At 43.7% G+C, this 24,389-nt stretch overlaps 2 protein-coding genes across 4 annotated transcripts in view; one reads left to right on the top strand and one right to left on the bottom strand.

Annotated features, from left to right (window-relative positions):
• Positions 1 to 15,614: 15,614 nt before the first annotated feature.
• CHCHD7 (coiled-coil-helix-coiled-coil-helix domain containing 7) lies at positions 15,615 to 20,089 on the bottom strand. 2 transcript variants are annotated; one of them, XM_082755253.1, is made up of 4 exons: positions 19,925 to 20,089; positions 17,359 to 17,432; positions 16,678 to 16,776; positions 15,615 to 15,845 (listed from the first exon to the last, which is right to left on the bottom strand). In XM_082755253.1, exons 2-4 carry the CDS (start codon positions 17,410 to 17,412, stop codon positions 15,744 to 15,746), a joined length of 255 nt encoding a protein of 84 aa, XP_082611379.1. In that variant the 5' UTR covers positions 17,413 to 17,432; positions 19,925 to 20,089; the 3' UTR covers positions 15,615 to 15,743. The 2 variants fall into 2 exon arrangements, with proteins under 2 accessions (XP_082611379.1, XP_082611378.1); XM_082755252.1 differs by having other exon boundaries at positions 19,930 to 20,089.
• Positions 20,090 to 20,313: 224 nt separating this feature from the next.
• Positions 20,314 to 24,389, top strand: part of PLAG1 (PLAG1 zinc finger) — a 52,202-nt gene continuing 48,126 nt past the window's right edge. For both annotated transcript variants that reach the window (XM_082753999.1, XM_082753997.1), the window contains exon 1: positions 20,314 to 20,462. The gene's annotated coding sequence lies outside the window, so the exon portion shown is untranslated. The remainder of the gene's footprint in view (positions 20,463 to 24,389) is intronic.

Here is a 24,389-nt window from a genome sequence, read left to right as displayed (position 1 = left end):
CAAAAAAAAAAAGTCAGTACAATGTTGATAATGTTTGTTTGGCTCTTAAGGTTCGCATGTGCTGTCATCCATCAAAGAATACAGCTTAGCAGTGGCATTCCGTTGAGGTTGGAGTACACAGTATTACATGCCGCTTATTTAGAGATGTATGCGTGCCCTTGCTTTTGTTTTTCTGCAGATATTTGGATATCTGCATTTTGTATGTGGTGATGTTTTGGAATATTAACTCTGCAGGTAAGAATCCTAAATAGTATCAAGTCCAACATTCACTATCCCAGACAATTTAATATATGGAATATATTAAATATAGCACATTAACATTGAGGAAAAATATGTGAAAGAATAAATCTGAGATCTGTTTCTCAAACAACAAGCTTATCACACAACTAATTTTTAAATTTGCTGAGAGACAGCAAGCACGATTATATGAGCAAACCTGGCATGGGATTCTGCCATGTCCTTGGACCTTCCTACACAAAAATGTTAATAACAATCAGACTTGTTCCAAAAACATGAATCAAGAATAGAGAACAAGAATTACATGTGTTCATTTAGCTTGACCCTGCCAGGTGGTGAACTTTTTCTATGATGGCATCGCTACAATGAGAAGTTACACAGACCTGTAACTTTGAATAATCATTTTTGGCACTGTCTTCTCTGCCCTCCAGGACTGAAATTGCAGCGTTGTGCAACCATGGGCTTGCAGGAGAATTTTGGCTCAGAGGACCCTGACAAAGAGGATGGGAAATATCTCTTGGGAATGGGTGATCTGGTCAACCAGCTGAAGAGGGGCCGTGATACTGCTGCTGCCATCCCCATGGGAGTGAGGAGAGCTGAAGAGGCTCTTCTCTTGAGGATGGAGTCAATTCTCCCAAATATATTCAGTCATACAACAAAGGCCAAAGTAAAATACATCCAGCAAAATATTTGCCATGGTAAATAAAGCTTAGATTTTTTTTCCTTTTTCCTGATGGTTAGGTTAAGCAGTACAAATCTGCACCGCAGCAGGTGGAGAACACAAAGCACATCCTGGCTTTTGCCAAGGTTCACAGCAGAGACTTGGAGATGATCTTCTCACAATATTTGCTTGCTTGTCAGCAGGGGTGGTTGGTGTTACTAATGCTGAGAGCAGGCAGCTGGCTCACACACTATGTTTCTTCTAATATTTAGGGGAAGAAGGTACTGACACCGAAACAAATAGTTCATGAGGACCTTGGATTGCATTAGTTAAAACTGAGTGTGGTAAACTGGGCTTTTGTATCTCTCACGCTGTCCCAATTTGTTTGTAAACACTATTTCAGACATTGAGACCTGTCACAACCCAACCATAGGCTCTCCCTGTTTTTCTCCCTAGCAGCTGTTGGACACATACAGCCTCTTGGGGGTGTAGGGGCTGGTAGTTTCCTGTGTGGTTTGTAGTTTTCCCATCTTTCTCTACCATAAGCAATCCAGAAAGCAGTAATTTTAAATTGTAAGATTTTGGAATGTGGTTCTAGACCTGATCTCTTTTGGGGGACAGTGTCTCTGGTTGGAAATCCTTTGTCACTTTCCATGTTGCCAGCCATAAAACAGTGAAACATCCTTGCCCTGTGTTTCTCCAGTTACATTGTGGGTGAGATGTTCATGTCAGTTGATTTTCTGCTAATGAAAGCTTTACAGCGATGCTTGTAAAAAGTCATCTCTATCGTGAACGAGCAGTTCATGCACTGGGAAGCTTTTATTACACAAGATCTCAACAGGGACCCTTGAAGTCACAATAAAACCTGTGCAGATGAAGTCACCAACCTCTAATTGCACTGAATCTAGATGTGAAGGCAGGAAAACTCTCCCGGCTGCAGGAAAGTGTTTTCTTGCTGGTCTGCCTTGACAGCTCACTGTTAAGGAAAGGGAGCCAAGCTATCACTTTTAGCACTTCAGCAGGTGATTAACCAGCAGCTGAGTCATCCCTGTCCAAGGCTAGCACATCCAGAACCAAGGGAGGGGTGGATTGCCGGGGAAAGGAAGCACAACAAATCTTCCTCTGCTAATTCATGCCATCTGGGAGTGACAGCCTGTAGGCCTGCAGCTTTATTTGCAAAATATTGTTTACAATTTTTATTACAAAGTCCATAGGGAAAAAGACCTAATTATATTTAACAGTTCATCATCATTACACAAACTGTTGTTCTGGAGTCAGCTTCAGAAAACAGGAAGCAATACTCATAAGATTGGTTTCTTGCCTTTTTTTTCCCAGACTATTGTTGGTAAGAAGTCAAACAATTAGATGGGAAAATTGGAATTGAACCTTGTGTCGTGCAACTGGAGTCTTTTGGTGTTAGAGGTCTCGTTGGTGAGCCACAGAGGATATGAGCTGTTGCGGAGTCTTGACTCATCAATTTTGTTTGTGGTAACCCAGGCTTAAACGGGAGGTCTCTTGGCCCAAATGTTAATAATTGAAGAGAGGGGAAGCAATCGCAAATGATCATCTGTGAGCAGATGCCGTGTCATGCCTGCGGCTCACGTGTCCCAGTGCTTGCACAATCACTTTGTTTAAGCGTGAAATTACATAAAGCCAGCCGTTAACCCCACAGAAGCTGTTCCCTTTAACCTGCTGGGTTAGCAAATTTGATCAGCTCAGGGAAGGATCCCACATGTGTGAGAACTGGTGGCGGGCTGAAGGTGAGCCTGTCCCTGGGCAAGGGGAAGAAGGGTTGGGAAAGGGGGCAGGATCTCCACGTTTCCACAACAGGAAGCTGTTAGATGATAACTCAGCCCTCCAATTTAACTCACTTTAGAGCAGTTTGTTTCTTGATCTCAGCTGCCACATTAAAAATATATATATATATATATCAGTATTAAATAGTATAAAAATAAGTTCCTTTCCTCCTGGTGCAACCAACAATTAAACACAAAAGTCTGCAAGATAAAGGTGCACAGTGGATTACTCATTAACCCACAGTGCAGAAAAGACAAATTCACAGACAATGTAACACTTCAGCACACTTGCTTGCAGTCAAAATATACCTTGAAGCTCACACTGATCGGTCATTTCTGTGACAAAGGACAATCCGCTGCACTTCCACTCTGACCACGTGGCCTGGGGTGAATTTCTACCATCAAGGGTCAGGGTGAGTGGAGAGGACACACTTATCTTCTCAAAGGGAAGACTATCTTTGGATTACCCTCAGGACAAGAAAATTGGATGAGAAGTAGGCTCCAGGTTCCCAAACTAGCTCAGTTTCTGGAAGAGTGTATGAGTGGAGGCAAGATATTCCCAGATCTCCTCTTCTTTTTTGCCCCCGCTTCCCCAGACAGGAGGAGGAGTTGGGAATTTAGCATGTGGTGCAGGTTCTTGAGCTAAATGAAGCTAAATGAAACTAAAAGAAGGTGTAAAAGCATCAGGAGTGTGATATCAACATCATGATTTCAGGCACATCAAGTGTCCAAACATTTCCATACTGTGAGCATAGCCTGAGACATAGGCAGAGAGCCCAACACTTAGAGGGAAGAAAATGACTGAAATTACAGCTTTCCTTTCTGAAAACCTTGTCTGAAACTCATAGTCTTTGGGCTTGGGTCTACAAACACAAGAGTCCTTGGCCTCACTGGGGATGCCACAGGTCTACAAAGAACAGGGCAGAGACTGCAGTGCTCCCTGCCCACATGTATCAGCCAGATCTTCTCACTTGCTAACCTGGGAGCTTTGATGCTACAGGTGTGTGTCAACTTCTAATTGTTATTCAAGACTGAAGTAGCTATGGCCTAGATCTTTTTATATTGGCAATAAAAAAAATCCTCTTCCAGGGGATTTTTTAAAGATAAAAACATAATTTTATTATTAAACACTAAAGCAAGATATATTTCTTAAAGTCTGCAAATACTCTCAACTATCCTATTTTTCCATTCTGTCTCCTGCTGCTTGAATTATCCTTATAAATGATACTTAGCTTAATAACATCCAAATAGTTTAAACAGGTCTCGAAGAAGAGGGGAAAATATGCCTCTGGTTTTGAGAACTAAAATGTGATTGCCTCAACAGAGAGAAAACCTGCACACGAAGTATGAAGACAGCTTAGAAGTTTGAAAAATTAAGTAAAAAATTACTTAGGATAGGTTTACCTGGGAAATTACCTGTCTTTGTAATAGGGTGAGATGTCCTCTTCAGTAGTGCCACTAACTGGCATTCCCTGGATCATTTTTTCAGCTCAGCTGGTAGAACATGGTATGTGTTGAGGAATTTGGAAGTTGTTTTTCTCCTCTAAGTTAATAAAATCTTGGCTGACATCATTTTTTTTTTTCTCTTGAGGATTAGGTCTTTGGAGTTCCTGAGGAAGAAGAGTACCAGTTATGAAGTCTGGCTTCTTGGGAATAGAAAACATTACTTTGGTTTCCTATTGGTATCTTTGCTGAATCAAAATGTACTTTAACTCTGCTGGGTGAGAGTTAATTGGATGCTTTCTTTTAATGTCTGTAGGTGAAGCTGATTGTTAGGGATACTGTTTGCTCTACACCCAGGTAACTTGTTAGGAGCAGGTGACACACCTGCTAATAAGCAGGTTGCCAGATTTGGATCGCTCTCAAACAGCTTTCATTCTGTTTAGCAAAGAGACAGAGTTTCAAAAGGCTGCTATCGTCATGTCTTGGCACATTCTGAGGTTCTTTTGGAAGAAGAATAACCTCTGAACTCCTTGACACAAGCAAAACATCTTATTACATGTTCCAGGTATTGATAGTCTAAGCGTTTCTTGCCCACCTCGCACAAATTAATCTCCTTCACCCACCACCCAGCAGGGCTCAGCAATGCAGCTCAGCCCTAACAGCTTCCCTCTGATCCACCAGTGAAAGTAAGGAGCCGTCACAGGGATGTAAGCTGCTGGCTGTTCTTTTGATTGTATGAATATGGATGTGTGTTAATAAGTTGAGTCCTTTACGATTATGGTGATTGAAATGCCTTTATTGGGATATATTAGGGGGTAATACAGTAAAAAAAAAATAGAAGAGAAAATAAAACACAATGAGATCATTTAAAGACAACTAGTTAGTGTTGTTATATTTATTTGGAAATGTCCAGAACCTTTTAAGAAATTGCTTTTAGAAATTTCTCTATTTTCTGGGTTGCTTAACATTAAAAATAATCAAGTAGTATCAAAATATGTTTCTAATTTTAAGAGGACCAAATCAAAGTTCCCTTTTAACAGAAACCTTGTGACTGATAAAAACAATATTGTTTCAGCTTCAGAAACCAGGAAACAATGGTACAGTCTAGAAATATAAAGAAATATAAAGTAACTCGGCAAGCAGATGCCCTCGCAACCAAGTGTTAATATTTCAAAGTAAAATTAACTTCTATTTCACTTTTATAACAAAGCTTTTACTCCAGTGGCTGAAGTAGTGACATCTAATAATGGCTCGCCTGATTATTTCACACTTTGAGGGAAGACTTATTACCCTACCTAAGAAAACAGAGCAGTCAGCATGTGCTGGGTGATGAAGGCACAAGTGATGTATTGAAATGGAATCAGGCGGTGAAACAAGGGGCTTGTCGATATCTGACCCAAGAAAAGCAATTGTAAGGGACCTGCCTTCACAATAGGGTATGAAATAGTCTAATAAATTGTGTTTTATGCTTCAGGAGTGCTGTATGCCCAGAGACAGCAGGACAAATTAATCAATTGCTGTAACATAAGCAAAGAAAATATTAACAAAGTCATCTTCTCTCTCAAAAAATCCTGATCTTTATGCTGTTCTTCTGGGGCTTGAGGTGCAGAGGGGACACACACACACTTTATTTGGTCGTTTTAAGGCCATTTGGTTAAATACTGTGGTAGTCAATGTTATCTGCGAGCTGCCTGACAGGCTGTTTCAGACTATATCCAAAGCAGGTGGTCAGTAAGGTCTCCTCCAAAGACCCACTGAGAAGACAGAGCAAACTAAAACCTACACACATCCCACAGTAGAGAAAGTGATACAGGGGGGGCAGTTTCTAGGAGGAAAAAATAAAATCATTTCTGATGGTGCAAGCATCTCTCGCTGGAGTACTCCCACTTTTAATTAAAAGAAATGCCTAATTTTTGTCATTCTTGGTCTTTCAGGATGCAGGGAACTGAGCTTATGGACAGAAATGTCAAAAGCCCCTACTGCACACAGATTTCAAAAGAGCAACTCTGAGTTTGCCAAAATATTCACTACCCACAAAAGGGTATGCACGTGAATTTAGCACGGTGAATGGTTTGCCCTGTTAGAAACCCCCAGAAGTTACTGTGGGATGAGAAGTGCCAGGACGCTTTCTGGTTTTGTGACGATTTCCTACTCCAACCTGTTTTAGGATTAAGATTTTATCTGTGCTGAAACACAAAGCAGTGAGGCAGGCACATGAAACAGCTCACGTTGCTTTGGGCTTCGTTTCAGATGATGATTTTGGAGCTCCACGGACTGGTTGTGGAGCACTGTATCAACTTCTGCTTTGAAAACCTGAATGACCAGCTCACAATAAGCCCTGCTGTGCTCAGCTGAGCCATCCCCATCACGCCCTCTTTCGGTGGGAAACCTCCCCACTCCAACAGCTCCGCTCTTTCTTCCTCAAAAATACTGCATAAAACTGATAGTTTAGTAAGTACCGAATTGCACTGCACCAATAAAAGTAAGTTTCTTGGCAAGGCACTTGATCTGGCCCCATCTAGCTTGATGAAAAGTGGCTCATTAAATTAAGCCAATTTGCTTACCTAAAGTTTGCTGAGTCTGTTCTTGCAATGCCACATGTTGAATGTCCTTTTAAAGGCTCGTATAAGAACATCTGCAAGCCTCCTGCGTCAGAAACATCTCAGGAGAAGTATTAATCCCCTACTGAAAGGGGAATTCGATTTCTCTTGGGTTTGCACAGAATCTAACAGCATGAATACGGACCTGGAGATAAATCAGAGGAAAAACACGCACGTAATGTCATTCACTACAAGTCAACAGAAATTCTTTACCTGATGAAAGACTAAAAACCAAGACATAGATGAAGCCACTAATATTTTAAAATGTCATATTCTGTGATTTCAGAGACAGCATCATCAACTAGTCACTGTTTTACACATGCCAAATCGTTGCAACCTCACCAGCACACTCAGAAACTTGCATTTCTGGACCAGCACAAAACTGGGCAGATCTGTACCCATTTGGGTCAAACTGAGAACTAGTTTTCCCCACCACAAGGACCAGCTGACTCTTTGTAGATGTCCACAGGCGGCTTTACAGCAGCTTTTTTGGGAGCCCAATCCCCTGCGGCTGCCTACTGGAGGAGACCAAGAGAGATAGTGGTGATCTCTGCCAACCCCGGGCTGGCAATTTCTCTACACCACAGAAAATCAAAACACGTTGCGAACTCTTCCTGTCCCTCAGCAACCCTAAAAGAGCTGAGGTGTTAAAGTATTTATTAACATAATTGATTCTCGGGGTTTTGAGCATTAAAATTTAAAGGGCAGAAATCTGAAAATTGCTTTTAACACGTGGGTAGGTGAAACCTACCACCAAGCCTTTCCGGTGCTTTTCTGCTCCTCACGTATGTAGGTTTCCAGCATTTAATTGCAATGTGATCACATCCAGTGTTGGCTAAAAAGACTGGCACACTGTCAAGAAGATGATTTAAAATGCCCAGCTGGAGAGAGTAGGAGTTTTTTGCTCCTTCTAGGTTTTATCTGTTTTTAGCTGCCTGCCATCTCCAGAATCACAGCCCTTGTGTACTCATGGGGATAGATACCAAAACCCTCCTTTAGCAAGCACAAAACACCTTTCTTGACCTGGGATAGTAGCAGTGGCTTCAGCATTTGCTCCCTGTCTTTTGCTGCTCGCTTGGACACCTTGCATCATCCCTTGCAGCCCAGGGGCACAAGTGATGCTGCAGCTGCATGGTGAAGTGCTCAGCTACCCAGCTGGGCTGGGAAGCAATCATCTTCCCTTTCTCCCCATTTTTCCTGTCTTGCTTTGTGGCTACCTACGTTCCCCAAGCTAATGCCCTGTACCAGGTGGGGATGACAACACGGGAGCAGCTGGAGGGCAGTGACAAGAGGCTTGGAGAGGCATTTACTGAAGGGCATCACTGGAAACACAACCATCACATAACAGCCTGCAGAAAAATAATTTTCTTTCCCCTCATTCCCACTTGAGCAGACTTCACGAGCACCCCCAGGACGGGCAGAACTTGCTCCATCAGTCCCAGCGGCACTGAGCTGAGGCCAGCTCCCAGCCCAACAGCACCAAAGCACACAGCACAACACAAAGCACCAGGGACTTCTGATACCAAAGCGTTTGGCACCCACGGGTTCTCACCATCTACACGGATAGCTAACAAGGAAACAGGCCCTTAGGGATCTATGTGTTGAATTTAAGAGTCAAAGCAGTTCTTCCATTCAGAATTGGACTCCCCAGAATCTTAAGCTGCCATCTTTTATTTAAGGAATTGCTGAACTTGTCAAGTAGAATACTAAAGCACCGCATTTCTTAGGCCATCAGTAAAGTCTGTTTGAATCCATCAGCCACTAGGAAATTTATAGCCAAACTACTGAAGACTGACACTGCAGGATACAGCAAATTCATAACGCACACCCTACCTTGGGATCTGTCCCTTTATCCCCTCCTCCTTTCCTACACATTGAAGCAAGCACTGAATATTCCTAGGATATTCCAGTGCAGCAACTTCATTCAATTCCACTTGGTAATAAATTTCAGGAGAAAACACCACAAGCATGACTCCTGCCATCCTAATTCCTGTATGCAAACTTGTTGTCCCCGATCACTTAATCAGTTATGTGCAACTCCAGCTCTAAGGACTGCTTAGGGGTTCACACATTTCAAGGCAGGACAAACTTTGAGACTTAAGTGTCATACTAAACACTATTACAGGCAGGCTGTTTTTTGTGAAAATAATGCAAAATCATTTTTGACAAAACAGTTGCAATCTTTTATCATCAAAGAAAAATGCTTAAATTCTTCACTGGCTTATAACTGTTCTCAAGCCTGAGCTGACATGCCCTATTTCTACTAGTAGTCTAATTTTGTCTTACAAGTGTGAACTGTTTTTAGTATATTTAGTAGCACTTTTTCTATTTTTTTTTTCCTGTCATTGTACATTTTCTTGTTTATTTTGCAATCATTTTCTATTTTGGAATAACTTTTAAGTGCAAGTATCTTTACCACTTACAATTTTTAACCCACTGATATAACATGGTATAGTGTTATCTACGCAGGCAATACTCATATTTGATAGACCCTAATTCAATTTTGTTGTATGCATGTACGACAAAAATCTGATACGTGACCCACAGAGTTTCCAAACTGCAAAGTTTGGAGTACTTTATTATTATTATTAACATCACCCAGCATTCATATGCAATTGCTTTGATGGAAAAAAAAAAAAAAAAAAAAAAAAAAGCTAAAGAAATGTTTCATTTTCATCCCTTCCAGTAGTAATAAATTTATAAAGAGGGTTACTTTTTGCTGTTGTTCTAGCTTGGTCACTTTATTTCAAATTACTGATCCATAGCATGCATGAAATGGTATTTTGCAATATATGAGGGCCATTACTCTTATTTTACAGGACAAAGGATGACATTAATATTCCCTGGCACACAGGGTGGGTATTGTGCCAGGAAAGTGTCACATGAAGTGTTAAAACAAAGCAACAACAAGAAAAAAAAAAAAAAAAAAAGAAAAAAAGAAAAAAAAAAGCCAAGAATTTAACAGCATCTTTCCAAAAGCAAAGGCTGAATTTAAAAACCTTTGAGAAAAAAAAAATACAAAGCATATTGGAGAAGGTGTAAATCAAAAACATTGAGATAACCAGGTAGTCAAAGATGCACACATTTCAGCACCAATGAGGATGTTAGAAACAAGATACCTTCACTAAAAGGGAATGAGAAGTGTAGGTCAGAGAAAAAGCTAAAACAGGAGGTGTTTGTGGTAGTGTTTACTGTAAAAGGGTAAAAACATTTTCCAGGTAAAATATGAATTTGGCATTAACAGAAAGCATTTGTTATTTAGCAGCTTCAAAAGGTGGACCATAGCTCGTATTCGCTGATGTAACCAGAGGAAATATGAAATAAGAGGAGGTAAGATGTTTTTTGAAAATGAAAGTGAAAACTATTTGTTAGAAAAATGGCAGAGATTGAGCAATTACAGATTTTCATTTCAGTTTCAAGTCTGCGTTCTGCCAAGGCACTTAACTATCAGGAAATGTTTGCAGAGGACATCTGCTTATCTAAGTATCGAAAGTAAAGCGGTAGCTCAAGGGTACCAGAGCTTTTAAAGAAAGAGCAATGATTGGGAGAACAGTACAAAATCTAATTCACCATCTATGTTAAAAAATAATTTAAAAAATAGCAGGTTGTAGAATAATTGCAAATAGAGTTGAATAGATTAGGAGTGGAGCTTTAGACAGAATCTGCTCACATTGAATGCTTAGCCCCTGAAATAGGCAGACTGTGAATCCAAATGTTATTTTGGATTTAATAATGGACATAGGCATGCAAATCTTTCAATTACCTCGGTAAAAGAGGAAAAAAAAACAGAACAACATATATAGCTAAATAAAAAAAGCAATTCTAAAAACTGATTTTAAAAGGATGTGTTCAGAAAACAATAGGTGTATGCCTAGCTTCAGGGGCAATAAAGATTTTATTAGCTTTGAAAACCACCACCAAAAGAAGCCTCTCTCCTACTTATGGAAGAGCCACAGCTTTTCCAGCTTGTCTGATTTTGTTAAATAATATATATTAGTGATTACTCCCACAGACAGCATCAGTAGAAAGCATTTGGACTCAATGATCCTTGTAGGTCCCTTCCAGTTCAGGATGTTCCATGACAAAATAGCCCTCATGTCTCTTAAAACGAGATTATCCAGGAAAGGAATAATTAATAATAACCAGTCCATTGCCATACCACTTCGGGATTGCAAAGATACGAAAATCAGTTGTAGCTTTCAGTCTAACAAACTCTGGTATTATTTGTGCTGCTCCTACAGTGCCATGGCTGCGTAGAGCATTGCACAGACTAACACAGAAGAGCAGGTTGCTACTGAAGGAGCCGACAGCCTGCATTAAACACAAGGCACCACCATGCAACAAATGAGACTCAAAACCTTTTTTTTATTTTTTTTTTGAGAAAGGGCTACCAGAACTTCTAAAAAATATTGAGATGCTTTCACTAATGACCTAGTTAACATTTTATATATATGTGCATATACAGATGTAGACATTCCCAGATGTAGGCTAGAGTAACCTGCTCTTTTTAATCACCAGAAATGAGCTATAGAAGAATGTTTTGGGGCTGAAGTGGAAGAAACTGTAAGAAATTTGTTGTAAGAAATGCTTAGGGGAAAAAAAAAAAAAAAAGTTGCATGCTAAGAAAATGTAATGTTAAGAAAAATAGTTGTACAACAGATAAGCAAGGACAATATCCCAGCCAGAGCTAACAGAAACTAGCTTGTGACAGAAGACTGGGCAAAAGACACTTAGGGAAAATAAAGCTGCAGAATGAAACCTCCGCAACAAACTGCACCTTGTACATGGGTGGTGATGATGAAGTTATGAGACAAGTGAGGAGGTAAAGCAATTGATAAAAAGCAAGGAAGTAATAGAGAAATCAGGAGATGAAAGAGCATTGTACCTGGGTGGGGAAAAAAAAATCCACAAAACTAGTGTAATAGGAGAATAAGAGTCCATGGGGCAGAATGTAGCATTAGTGCAAGGCAAGAGGTTGAAATTAGTGAAGGGGATGCTGAAAGGGAGATGGGCAAGGTGTACAGGAATAACAAGGCAGCTACATTTAGTTTAGCAGCTCGAGTGTCCAAACGGAAGGAGGTGTGTGACTTAAAGATTGCTGTGTTGAAGGTGTTAGAACTGCAGTCAGTCAGAAAAGAATTTGGAGACAGAAGGCATCAAGATAGTTTCTCCATCTTTCGGGATTTTATTTATTCAAAATCTGAGAAGTCTGAGTTAAGTACACAATATCATATATATAAACTTATTAAAGCTTTATTTTGATAACCCACTGCATTAAGTAGGTATAAATGTAGTACATCCCTTTTGCATTTTCCTCTCAAATAGGCTGCAACAAAAATTTTTTAAAAAGTCTGCATGTTTTGCTCTATTACCTTTCACACTTGCAGAACTACTCCCTGCCTTGCAAAGCTTCGCCTTTTAAACCCAAAGAGGTTCTCAGGACTGGAGCTAGATGACGGACACCTCCGGGAGCACAAACTCATACCAATCACAGCAGCAGAAAGCTCCAGAACCAAATGTGCAAGTCTCGTGCTGAAGACTAATGTGCAATGCAAGCTGGTAAAACACACAGATACGGGTCTGGGTGTTTACCTGGGCCTGGCAGCGAGCCTGCAGCTGCTGCTGGCTCAGTGCTCCGCTCTGATCAAGTGACCACAGTGGAAAGTACTCTTTGAAGGACCGTACTCCAGGACTTCTCATGCTGCACATAAACCCTGTTCTCCAGCAGCCAAGACTCCAGACTCCCTTCTGTTTATAGCATAGAGACAACAGCAAGACTCCCTTTCCCCTGCATAAGTTTTTATCTCCGTGGGAAGAAGCTAAAAAAGCTAGAAAAAGCCAGTAGTAGGTGTAGTGATTTTGTTTTCTTGTAGTCTTGGCTGTGCAACAGCACCATCCAGCTGTCAAACAAAAAATGAAACAGCCTACCACCACTGTCCAGATTGGGCCCTTGCACTACAAACAAAATTAAGAATTAACGCTGCTAAATAAAACCCACAGGAGGCATTTTCCCTTCTTCTGAGGGAACTGCGTTGGTCCTTTATGATGTGTTCCCGGGTTAGTGCACAGGAATGTGTTCGCTTTAGAAAGATGAGGAGCCCAGCCCAGTTTATTTCTGCCCTGTAAGGCTGGCAGCCTACAGCCTACCTCAGTGTCTCAGTGAAGTGAGGAGCATAAACTCAGATATGAGGAAAAGGCTGTTATTTTTGGCTCACAACCAAAGACAGCTAAACACACAACAAAAAAATAATGAAAACAATCTCATACATAAGAGCCTATGTTTTGGCTATTAATTTATTGTCCTTCAGCCTCAGAAGTAGGAGCAGCAACCTCCAGTGAATGGAAATAAAACATGATTGATTACCTGAATGAAATGCACAAGGTCACTACTTACACTGCCCTCAGATCTTCAGTAAAACCAGGTTTGCCCTAACACCCATGAACTTACCATGTGTGTCCACTGATGGTCAGATGGTCTAATGTTATAAAAACTGTCCTTGTATTAGATATGCCTTAGCCTGTCCTGCAATCCCACATTTTTACATTGTGAAATACTTCCAGCAGGGAATGCATCTCCTCTTCTGGCTTTCTGAAGTCCAGTCCTAGTTCTTTGTAAGGACACAGTATAACAGACACCCTGCACAGCTTTGTGAGTCAATCATCTTCCAAAGGAAAACAAACAGTGGAAGCTTTCCAAGCAAACATTAGCAGGAAAAATAAAAATAAAAAGTAAATGCCAGAACTAGAAGGGGCATTTCTACAGTCAAAAATCTGAAATAACCTAGAATAAATGAGATGGCTTCAAGAGACTTGAGCTCATGCAGAACAGCATCAGCATAATCCCAAAGAGGAAATACTGTTTTTGCTGCAAAGAATTAAAGCATACGGTAGATTTAAGCATAATCCCAGAACTTGAGTGCAGCAACAGGAAAACAGCGAGCACTAGAATAGCAACTAAAGCCATAGGAGCAAAGAGACCATGCCCAAAGATGCAGCCGAGGTGCCAAATGATGAGCCTGTGCCAAGTGGGAGAGAAGGTGCCCTGAGATGAACACAGCAGCAACGCCAGAAGAGTCCAGAGAGATACAACCCTAAGGAAAAGTGGACAGCCAGCTTCTCCATCCAGCACTGCAGATGAACAGGAAGGTTAATGAGAGGCACAGCCCATGAGGAAGTACTGCTGTTGAGCTTGACTAATGAAAGCAAGAGATCCTCCTTTCAGGAGAGCAGAGGATCCTGATGAAGCAGATCTGTACTAGAAAGCCATTGCAGGACTACATTAGGGCAGAGAAAGAATGGAGCTACTGGAAAAATGCTGGAACTGGAACATAGGCCAAAATGCTGAAACCAGTAAAAGGAAGAATCGGTGCCAATTTGGAAGAAAAGCCTGGTAAATAGGAGGATATTGAACAAACTTAGAAGTGGTGGGCAAGGTAGAGCCTTTGGGTCTGCTCTGAAAGTTTCTCCTCTGCTCCAAACTAAAAACCACAACGAACAGCGACAGCAAAGTTTAAATGTTAAGTAGAGAGAAAACATTTCAAAATACAGAATCTCATGATCTTTATTGAAGGAGGTCTATTTCCCTTGCCAGGAACTCACTAGAAAACTTGTGACATGGTTTGGAGGCTGGACAGCTATGCTCAGAGCACTGTGCACTCCGAAGGCATAGAGTTACACACACTTTCCAGTAACAGAAATGGCACGATCGATCCACTCCAACACTCAGGTGTAAAAGGAGAAAGGCCAGGAAGAAAGAGAGGAAAAGCAGATCTCTTAGTTACTGGTCAGGTCAAATGACAAGAGGGAAGGGGAAAACAGCATAAAATCCCACTAAGCATAGAAATAGGCCTCCAGTGGAAAGAGATGAGACAAGCCAGACAGAAGGAGAAACAGGAAGCCATGAAGTCTTTCCAAAACAGTCTAAATAGAGACAACACTTTTACACCATCCTCCAGGAGGTCAGCCAGAGTTCTGCCAACTTAATCACAGCGAGCCTTAAAGGTTTTCACATGGAACTTGAGCTCACGACAGTGGCTTTTTACCTCTTTTACCACAGGGTGTGATTTTTTTAAGCCAGGACACCGAGAAGTACTCAAGGTAGAGAAAACAAGTGTTCTCAGGCAGCAACCGAGCTATCCGGTTTAGATAAGGAATCAGTCTTAAGACCAGAGTGCCTGAGGAGACTGAGCTTCGTAGTCTCCTATGAGTAAGCATTTCCAAACGCAGAGCTTCAGCTGTCCAGAGTCTTAGATGTACTATAGTTAAACCTGCTATGTCACTCCAAGTGCATGTTTACATGCCTGCAAGTCCCACCCCAACACAACCCCCCCCCAGTATCTGTTTACTATCTGTAGAAGGCACTACTCGGTTCAGACCTGAGAGTTCACGTCCATCTTCACCAACTTCTCTAACCTCGTAGCAAGCCAAGCTTGCACAGCTGATGTACAGCAACCTTCCAGTTTCACCGAGGAGCACAGTTGCAAGCCTCATGACAGCTCGTTGGATTTGGGATTTTAGTTGGTGAACAGTCTTATTTAAACTAGGGACACGGAATACAACTCGTGTGAGAACAGTGATGGGGCCACACATGATAAATTCAGGATGTTAATCAGAACAGCTGGATACAAGAGGTGTTGCTCATACTCATCTTCCTAAGCCTCCCCCACCCTTAGAATTACGTTGTAAGTCTTCCCCCTCCCGCCCTCCTTCCTTCCAGACTTTTTGGGAGTCCCACTGGTTTAATATTTAGCATTTCACAGCAAGTTAGTTTCTGCTTCCAAGGTGTCTAGACAAACTGCGTTGGTACCCATGTCTTCCAGTGAGTTCCCATGAGGAATAGTACAAACAGAACCAGTCCTATCCCAGAAAGCTCACACATTTCAAAATTTAGGAGCGGATTTTAATCCAAGATATGGCAACAGCGAAGTCTGGTTTATAACAGGCCAACTTGCTGCTGACCGGTCTCCATATGTACAGTGAGAACAGTAAAACAGTGCCAGTTTGTAGTCAGTACGGCTTCTCCATTGATTCCAAGATTTTCCTTCTCTCTTCTGCTGAGGGCATCTCTGGTTTCACACCGTTTCTCTTCCTTTGCATCATTATGTCATGCTGAAAATAGAAGAAAGCAAGCATGAGAACACATTTCTCAGAAGTCTCTGCCTCTGAGCTCCTACTAAATGAGATTCTTCAACACAAGTGCTCTTTATATATGAGGAGCCAGATATTCTCGATCTGATTAGCTGACAAGTAAATGTGCTAGTATTTAACTGAAGCTATCTGATAGCTCACCTTGCTGCTTCAGATTACAGTATTCCCATGACACATCAGACTAACGTGCAATTGTCTGTACACAGGTTTTTGGTGGCTTACACAAGTACTTAAAGGCATAAGCTAAAAGACTATTACAATAGCATGTGGAATGACAACAAAACAGTTTAACTGCACGTAGCTCCTAATGATACTTTCCTGCCACAACACAGAAAGAAGTAAGAAATAATCACCAAATAATGAACTCTTCCTGAGCTTTACCTTAGGTTAAAGTGAACATGACCCATAAGAACAGAAAAAAAATAGATGAACTTGTCTTATGTCTCAGAACACAAGCCTTGCACACATTGCAAAACAGAACTTATTGCCAGAAATATCTGACTAATTTAGAGAGAAACATACCACAAGAACACTGACTCACGATTTAAGAGGGTAAACTTTGGAAAACAAAGTGGAGTATTTTGATGTGCATCTCCTTATGTCTTCCAGCAACACATACTGAGACTACCTAGGAATTCTACCAACGTCTGTAAGTCACCCTAAGAACAGCAGCAGCAGCCAGCACTAGTGAAGTCCAAAGAGTTCAGAAAGCACTGTAACACAAGTAATGCACTTAAAGCAAGGTGTGGAATAAAATTTACAAAATCTGTGAAGCTTACGAAAACCTGCTTACCCAGAATTTTCTGCAGTTCTTGTACTTCAAAAAATAATCTGTACACATATCCTTTTTATAGTTGTTGTCATCCATACATTTTCTAGAGGCATCTGTTTCCTTTAATAGGAAAAACAAACTTCAGAGCTGAGTGAAGTCACTGTATCAGTGTCTAAATGTTCTAACAAGTCCCGGAATATCTATGAAGATAGGAGGCAGTTCCTCAGATGAGCATGGTATCAAAGAGAGCAAAGGAATGTCTACCCCGGCAGATAATCAGTAATCCCCAAGCAATGACTTCATCTGGAAATTGTAACAAACATTATACTCTTCACATAGAAAGGATAGAGTCCACAAAATAATTGTTTACAAAGATTTGTGGTATAACCCACAAAGGACTATTTAGAAAACAAAACATAACATTGGGCTTGTCCAAACAGGGCTTCAGGCTCGGATTTTAAGGACAGAAAAACAAAGCAGTTACTATCAGTTGTATTACTCCCATTTATATGGAATTACAGGTTGCTATTTTACATATACTCTAATACATGATTTTCATATTTTTCCATCTTTAGAGTCTAAGGAACCTGTAATGCAAAATGACAATGCAGGAGTGCTATCCATAATGCAATTTCTAGAGGAATTATTTTTGCATTTTAACCTAGAAGCATAGAAACAGAAATCCCAAATTGATCATCTTACCGCTATGCAAGGATTTCTGTCATGGTCTCTAAGCTGTTGTGCATGCCTGGACATTATAGGCACTTGGACCCTGGCTAGAAACAGAAAAGAAACAAGTTAAGCATCTGCTTTTAATAGTAACCGAGTGCTAAGTTTGAACTTCAGCATCTAATAAAGGGCTTCAATGCACAGGGCTTTTTTTTTTTTTTTTTTTTACTATTTTTTTTCCCCCAAAGTTTTAAAAGCACTATCAGCAAGACAGCTCAGGCAAGTTTAGTTTATCATCAGGTTACCTTACTCCTGGATAAGTTCCTACAGAAAATGGAGCCACTGAGGTGACTTACACCAGCTTCTTAGCTGGTGAGGAATTGTTGAGGAAGCAACCACACCAGCTACATAGAAACAGTTCACAACCAATGCACTTTAGATACTTCAGTTAACAGGCCTCAGGAACAAAGCACTAATGAACCTTCTCAGATTTGTGTCTCCTCCTTAGCTGGATCACATCACCTGTGCCCAGCCTTCCGCTGTGTTGCTGTATCAGACATTTAACAAAACAGAAATGTTTCACCACAAGGAGACCAGACCCCCTTACACTGTGCTTGACAGCTTCTATCACATTTTTCACCTAGTTTGACCCTGGCTCTAAGAACCGTAAGCTTGAGATCTCTCAGTGCCAATAATCTACACAGCTCCAAGAAGAGGACACTGAGAAGAGTAACAGACCCACACCCCCTTTACTGCTTCCCATACATCACCTCTGGCACTGATGTGATCATGCGGGTTTTTCTTCAAAACAAGAAAAGTTCTAACCAAAAACATGAATTAACCTTGGCCAGATGACTATTTGAGACTATGGAAGCAGAAACGCAGGACTGAAGAAGAAATCTTTGCAGAAAACTAACATACGGTTTATTAAAGAGACCTTGGAACAGCATCCTCACTTGACCTTGGTTTATTTTGCCTAAAGACACTGCTGCTAAGTCTGAACTTAAACTTTGTTCTGTTCCCATTGGAAAATGAACAGGTCTGCAATGAAACAGGCAGTTTTGCTTGATACCAGTTACCAACAAGTCAAATACTGCTCTTAGTAGCTCACAGGGTATTTTAAATGAAGGTTCATTCCTGGCTAAAAGTAAGCTATTTCAAGTAAATAAGCCTTACATGTCACCTCTTGTGAAGCTATACTGACCAGACACTTGCATTATTTTCTACATGGCACATGACAACTCCCTGCAAATGGGCCTTTTAAAAAACAGCATCAGGAAAACCTTCTGCTTTCCTTAGAGAACTATCCACTGGGCAAGCTAAGTTTACAGGCTAGGCTTGTTTGGTTTTTTGTGGGTGCAGGAGGGTTCTGATCAGGAAGTCCTAACTAAAATGGAAACACGTGCATGCAGAACAATAGCAAAACCCCAGTCTTTGAGAGGGAGGAGGCAAAGTAGAAGAGAAGCACACCACGATACTTCACCCACATCAGTACTACGGACAAAGTTTTTAGATATTTGCGTGCATCTAAGTCGTAACTCATGTATTATACTGGTAACAGAAGTGCAGGTACTACAAAAGCAGGCGTGTCTTACAGTGTACGGGGTCAGACTGACTTCAGATTTCCCCTCTTGAAAGACTAATCACCACAGGACACACCACCACCGTTGCTCGCCATACAGACAGCGGCAAACATTTTCGGTGGGATCGCAGTGCCGGAGCCCTCCGACATCCCCGGACTAAGCCTCGATGCCCCCTGCACCTCACACAGAGACCCCAGGAGCAGGCAGCTCAGGCTCCCACCAAGCCGTGGGCACACCAACACTGCCAGGCAGAGAGCACAGCACTGCCACAAGGTCTGACCGCCCCTGATCGCAGCCTGACCCGAGGGGAAGGGCAGGCGGCCACCGTCCTGACCCACGGCTCTTCCCCACAGCCCTGCTTTGGGCTCACGGCTCCAAACCCGGGCGCTCTCCTGCTGCAGTTTCAGAGCTGGCAGTTACGATTTTAGCAGTTATAACTTTAACAATTATAACTTTGGGAGTTATGATTTTAGCAGCTATAACTTGGGGAGTTAGAAACCGTGCGGCGCAGACACGCGCCTGCTGCTCGCACTCCCTTCCCCGTGGGTTTTTTTTTCACTTCAGCTCCACTTTTCCCTCTCCTTTGGGCTCCCCCCGCCGAAAGGTGACTTCTTGTGCGCTTTTAGTCAGCAATTTTTAACAATAACGTCTCCACACACGGGGTCGCCGACCACACCGCGGCTAACAGCCCCCACTTTATTAACCCCAAACCCCACGGAGCGGCCCGCGGGACCCCCCCCGGCGCCACACGGGGACGGGGCGCTGTGGGGAAGCCGGGGCGCCCCTCACAGCCCCCATCAACGAGGGGGCTGCGGGGGGCGCCTGAGGCGCTGAGGAGGAGCCCCCCCCCCCCTCCCCTTCTCTTCCCTCCCCTCCCCTCCCACCACCGGCTGACGGCCGGGCGCGCGGGCTCCCCTCAGCCCCACCTGCCGCGGCGGGGACACGGAGGAGGAGGAGGAGGAGGGAAGGGGACGGAGGGGATAAGCAGGAGGAGAGAGACGCGGCTCGGCGCTCACCTCACCTCGCTCGGCGCGGCGGGAGCGGGGCAGCCCCGTCTCCAATTCGAAAGACGTCAGCGGCTGCGGGCAGCCCGCTTAAGTACGGGCGCAGCCTACCCCGCTCCCGGCCTCGCGGCTCCCCCCGGCCCCAGCGCCGCCGCCGCCCACGCCCCGGCGGCGCTGAGCGGCAGGGCCGGGCGGCCAATGGCGGCGGCGGCGGGCCCGCCCCGGCCGTGAGCGGCGCCTCCTTCCACCAACGGGGCGGGCGGCGCGGGCGGCAGGCGCCGGCGGCGGGGCGCGGCCGCGGCGCTGAGTGACGGGGGGAGGCGGCCAACCCGCGGTGCGTGTGGGCGGCGGGCGGTGTGGGCGCGGCGTGTGCGGCAGGCTGGGCTGCACCGCAGCGCATACACTACAATGGCTGCTGGAAGGACGGGAAAGCAAACAATTTCCAGGCCCGCCGCGTCCAGCCCGAAATATGGGGAAAAAATTTCAGAAAAATCGGAGAACACTGTAAAGGGTGGAAACGGGGCGCAGAGGGGATGCTGAGGCTCCCGCGGTGAGTCTGCTGCGGGTTTGGGGGGCAGGCGCCGGGGTTTAGCAGGGAAATATCAGGGTTATTTAAATTATGAAGGGGGAGGAGGAGGAGCGGGAGGGGGGGGGGGGGAGAGCGGAGAGGAGCGGCGAGCGGCGGCGAGGAGTTGGTGCTGCCCAGCCCCTGCCTCCCACCCCGCGCCCCCCGGCCCCCGGCGGCCCTCGCCGGACCCCCCCGGCGGAGCGGGGCGCAGGGGCAGGGGCGGCGAGCGCTGCCCCCCTCTCCCCTTCTCTCTCCCTCCCTCCCTCCGCTCTCTCTCTCTCTCTCTCTCCCTCCCTCCCTCCCTCCCTCCTTCCCCTGCCTCCTCCCCGGGCCGGGAGAAAAAGGGATGATTTTCAGCGAAAAACCTTCTTCCCCGGACTTTTTTCCTCCACTCCTCCCCTCCCTCCCCTCCCCTCCCTCCCCGCGGCGCTCTGGTGCTCGGCGAGGGAGCGGGGCGAGGCGGCGGGGCTGCCCGGGGGACGGGCGAGGAGGGAGCGGGGTGCCCGCCGCCGACCCCCGGGGCAGGGGGCCCGGGGGGCAAGGGGGCAGGGGGCAGGGGGAGGGGGGGGGGGCTATGGGGCAGGAGCCCGGCGGCCGCCCCCCTTTCCCCCTCCCGGGCTGTGCGGAGCCTGTGCCGCGAAGGCAGTGACAGCGGCGAAGAGGGAGCGGAAGACATTAAGAGCCCGCGGGGCCGAAAAATGAGGGAAAAAATTAATATAAATTCGCCCCCCGCCCCAAACCGGCCGAATTTCGCACAGAAATTTCCCCCGCGGACCCGGCTACCCGGAGGGTGTCCCCCGGACCCGGCGGCCGCGGCTTTGGGGGGGATCCGGAGGGACTTTGGGGCGCTCGACCCCCCTTCCCCGTGGTTTTTTGGACAAAAGTTTTTTTTTTCGTAATAAAGAAACGAATTTGCCTGCTCTCCCCCTCCGAGTGGCCCAGAAGCCTTCCCCTTCCCCATCGGTGTGTGTTTAGAGAAAAGTGTGAACCCAAGTAAGTGCTGAGCCGCGTTGCATTGGGGAGGGGGGTTTGCTAACTGAAAGCAGGAGAGATCCGGAGAGAGAGAGAGAGAGAGCAGGGACAGCTTGTTGTCAGTATCATAAACAACCAAAATGGAGGGAGAACTGAGGCATATAACAAAATAAAAATCAGAAAAAAATGCCAAAAAATACCTAAAAATCGGGGCTGCTCCCCCTTTTCTTCCTCGAGGGAACAGAATAAAACCCCTGCCTTCCCGAGACCGTTTTAAGGTTTCAGGGAGCAAGGAGTTAATATTTATTATTTTTTTTTTGTTGATGAATTCTTTGGGAAGGCAAAAGCCTCTTATAACTCGCCACCGACAATGAGAAAACGTGAAAATCCCTTTCAGGAGAGAGAGGTAGGGGGAGATGATAGTGCAGAAAGTGCATAACTTTGGGGTAATGTGCAGTGATCCTAGATAAGATAAATGCTCTATATGCTGCTTTATAACTTCCTTTTTTAATGCTTTTTGTGTCTTTGGGGGACTTTTGGAGATGGGGGCTCCTTTCTTTTCCTCTGTCTTTTCTCTTTTTTTTTTTTTCCCTTTTCCTTTTTTTTTTTTTTTTTTTTTTTTTTTTCCTTCTCTTCGGACCGGAATGTAAAGCCTTTGTAGTGTCACTTTCCTGATCTAATTAGGATGTGTGAGGCAAAGAGTAAACCTTTCCGGTTTATAAAGTGCATTTTCGTTGCCTTTGAATTTCCAGTTTTCGTGGTGGCTCCCTCCTCTCTTTAAACTGGATTCTTCAGGGTAGTATGGGGTTGAGGTAATGCTCCATAGGGAAAGCTCGGAGTGCTCAGGGGCAGGGCACCTCTCCTGCGGGTGGCTGCTGATTTCCCTGGCACGGCCAGTTCACCTGTTTGTGTCCCACAAAGAATGTATTCTGCAGTCTCCTCGTTTTATTTATATAAAATAATGATGCCTCATCTTGCCTCACATTGAAGTTAATGCGAAAGTGCTGCTGATGTTGGTTCCACGTGGGATCAGGGCATTTTAAAGAGACAGCTTCTCTTTTCCTATGGTTATCATCACCTCTGCAGTACCTCTGCCTCTAGCAGAGGGGTGGTTCGTTGTTGTTTTTTTTTTTTAATGGAAAGGTCTCAAATCAGCCCTGGTCTGAAAAATTAATCGTAGATAACAGGGGGAGACGTGCAGATTCGTTTGGATCGCAGCAATTCTTTTGTGCGTAGCAAAGTCTTCAGGGGAGTTTTCGTGGTGTGCTAATTAAAATGCTGTGTTTTGGAGAGCGTTTTTTTGGAAAGGGTGTCGCAGAAATGAAATGGTCTCAGGTTGTTATGTCAAAACCTAGTGCTGTTCTGCTAGCTATGACCTCCCTGGGAGGAGACCTATGTGTGCAGTGCGATTTCGCAGGCATTTTGTAAAAGTTGCGGGGTGCATTATTTCTACTTCAAATAAATGCAGTTTTGTTGGGGGCACCTGGGTTTGTTGAAAAGTGTTGGGGAGCTTGTCCTACACCCAATTCTTCCGAACAGTTCCAAAAGGTTTCGAAAATAGTGAAAATAACTGCAGGTTTTAATTGGCCAAACTAGGGGCTTTTTACAAGTACACCTTACCTGTGTAATTATAGCATCTCTCGGATGAATCGCCTCTGGCTTTGTTTAAAAAAGAGAAAAATCATCCTAACTGAGGTCTAGTTTCGTGGTATGCGTGTGCATGTGTGTGTGCATGCGTGCTTTTAGCATGGGTTTTGCCTGGTACAGTTTTTTGCTGAATTTTTAACTTGGAAGTGTTTAACTGTCACGATATGAAATGCTCTGCTTGTTCAAATTACCTCCTATGGATTTCAATTTTCAGTAAAATATCCTATTAAAAAAATTAACATCGCCTCTTAACCTGGCAATTTGATAGCTTTATGAGGAGTTTCAGTGCTTCCCTTGCACACCCTTTGTTTTTGCAGTCTTTGTATTTGCTTCTAGATGAAAAGCTGAATGCAGGTGTGGGGTTCTAGAGAGGGATGATGGAGCACTAAACTGGCAGGGAGGCTGCTCCAGCAAGTGCTTTCTTTGAACTTCTGGGATTTGAGTATCAGTTGTGGTAGCTCTCTGTGTTTAACAGTGCCTGTGCACAAATGATCTCTACCTTTTCTGCAAGTGTGGCCAAAGAAGCTGTAGTACAGTAGTTGTTGACTAGTGTAGTCTTGTGGTTAGAGATTTTGGAAGAAATCTCAAAGTTTTCCACTGAGTCACAGTTGTGAAAATTAAATCACATCAGCTACTCTTAGGCTAGAAAAGAAGTTCATTAAGGAAGAAAGATTAATCAGTTTGTATAAAGAAATTAAATTGAACATTTTTCCAGAGCTGTCTTTCATGGTTTGAAGACCTTTTTTTATAGTTAGTGAGAATTCCTACTTCAAAGTTCCTTTCCAAATATTTCTTACACTGGTCTCTTCTTTTTATTGACCGAAGGAACAGTATCCTAAAATTTATAGAAAGTTGATAAATTAATAACAGTACATCATCTGTTGTTGTGTGGTTTCTTTTTTTTTTTCTTTTTTTTTTTTCTTCTCCTTAATGTGCCAGGGTAGGTAGGCAGATGGGCAGATTTAGAGAACTGCCTTTAATAAACTAGTTAATGGTGCTGAGAGCAGTGTGTAAGAACTCCTCAAATACTGCATCTGTGACCAGCAGTACAAAATATTTAAGATGTTACAACCTTTTTACCCTCTCAAGAGCTTCTAAATCATTAATTTAGCAGTGCTTAAAAAAGGGTATAGGCACTGATCATAACAACATGAAAGGCACACATGTTGTGGAGTCTCTCTCTTGACTTAGAGCGATGCATTACAAAGTAAATCCGGTATGCCCAACCAGAGTGCAAAACTCAGGACATAGGGAGGAGGAAGGAGGGAAGGGTGTTCTCACAGAACTTGA

Source organism: Aythya marila (genome assembly GCF_965140915.1).
Source record: "Aythya marila genome assembly, chromosome: 2".
In the NCBI taxonomy this organism is placed as follows: domain Eukaryota; kingdom Metazoa; phylum Chordata; class Aves; order Anseriformes; family Anatidae; genus Aythya; species Aythya marila.
Note: the sequence above shows the minus strand (reverse complement) of the source record. Positions and strands in the feature narration are given on the sequence as shown.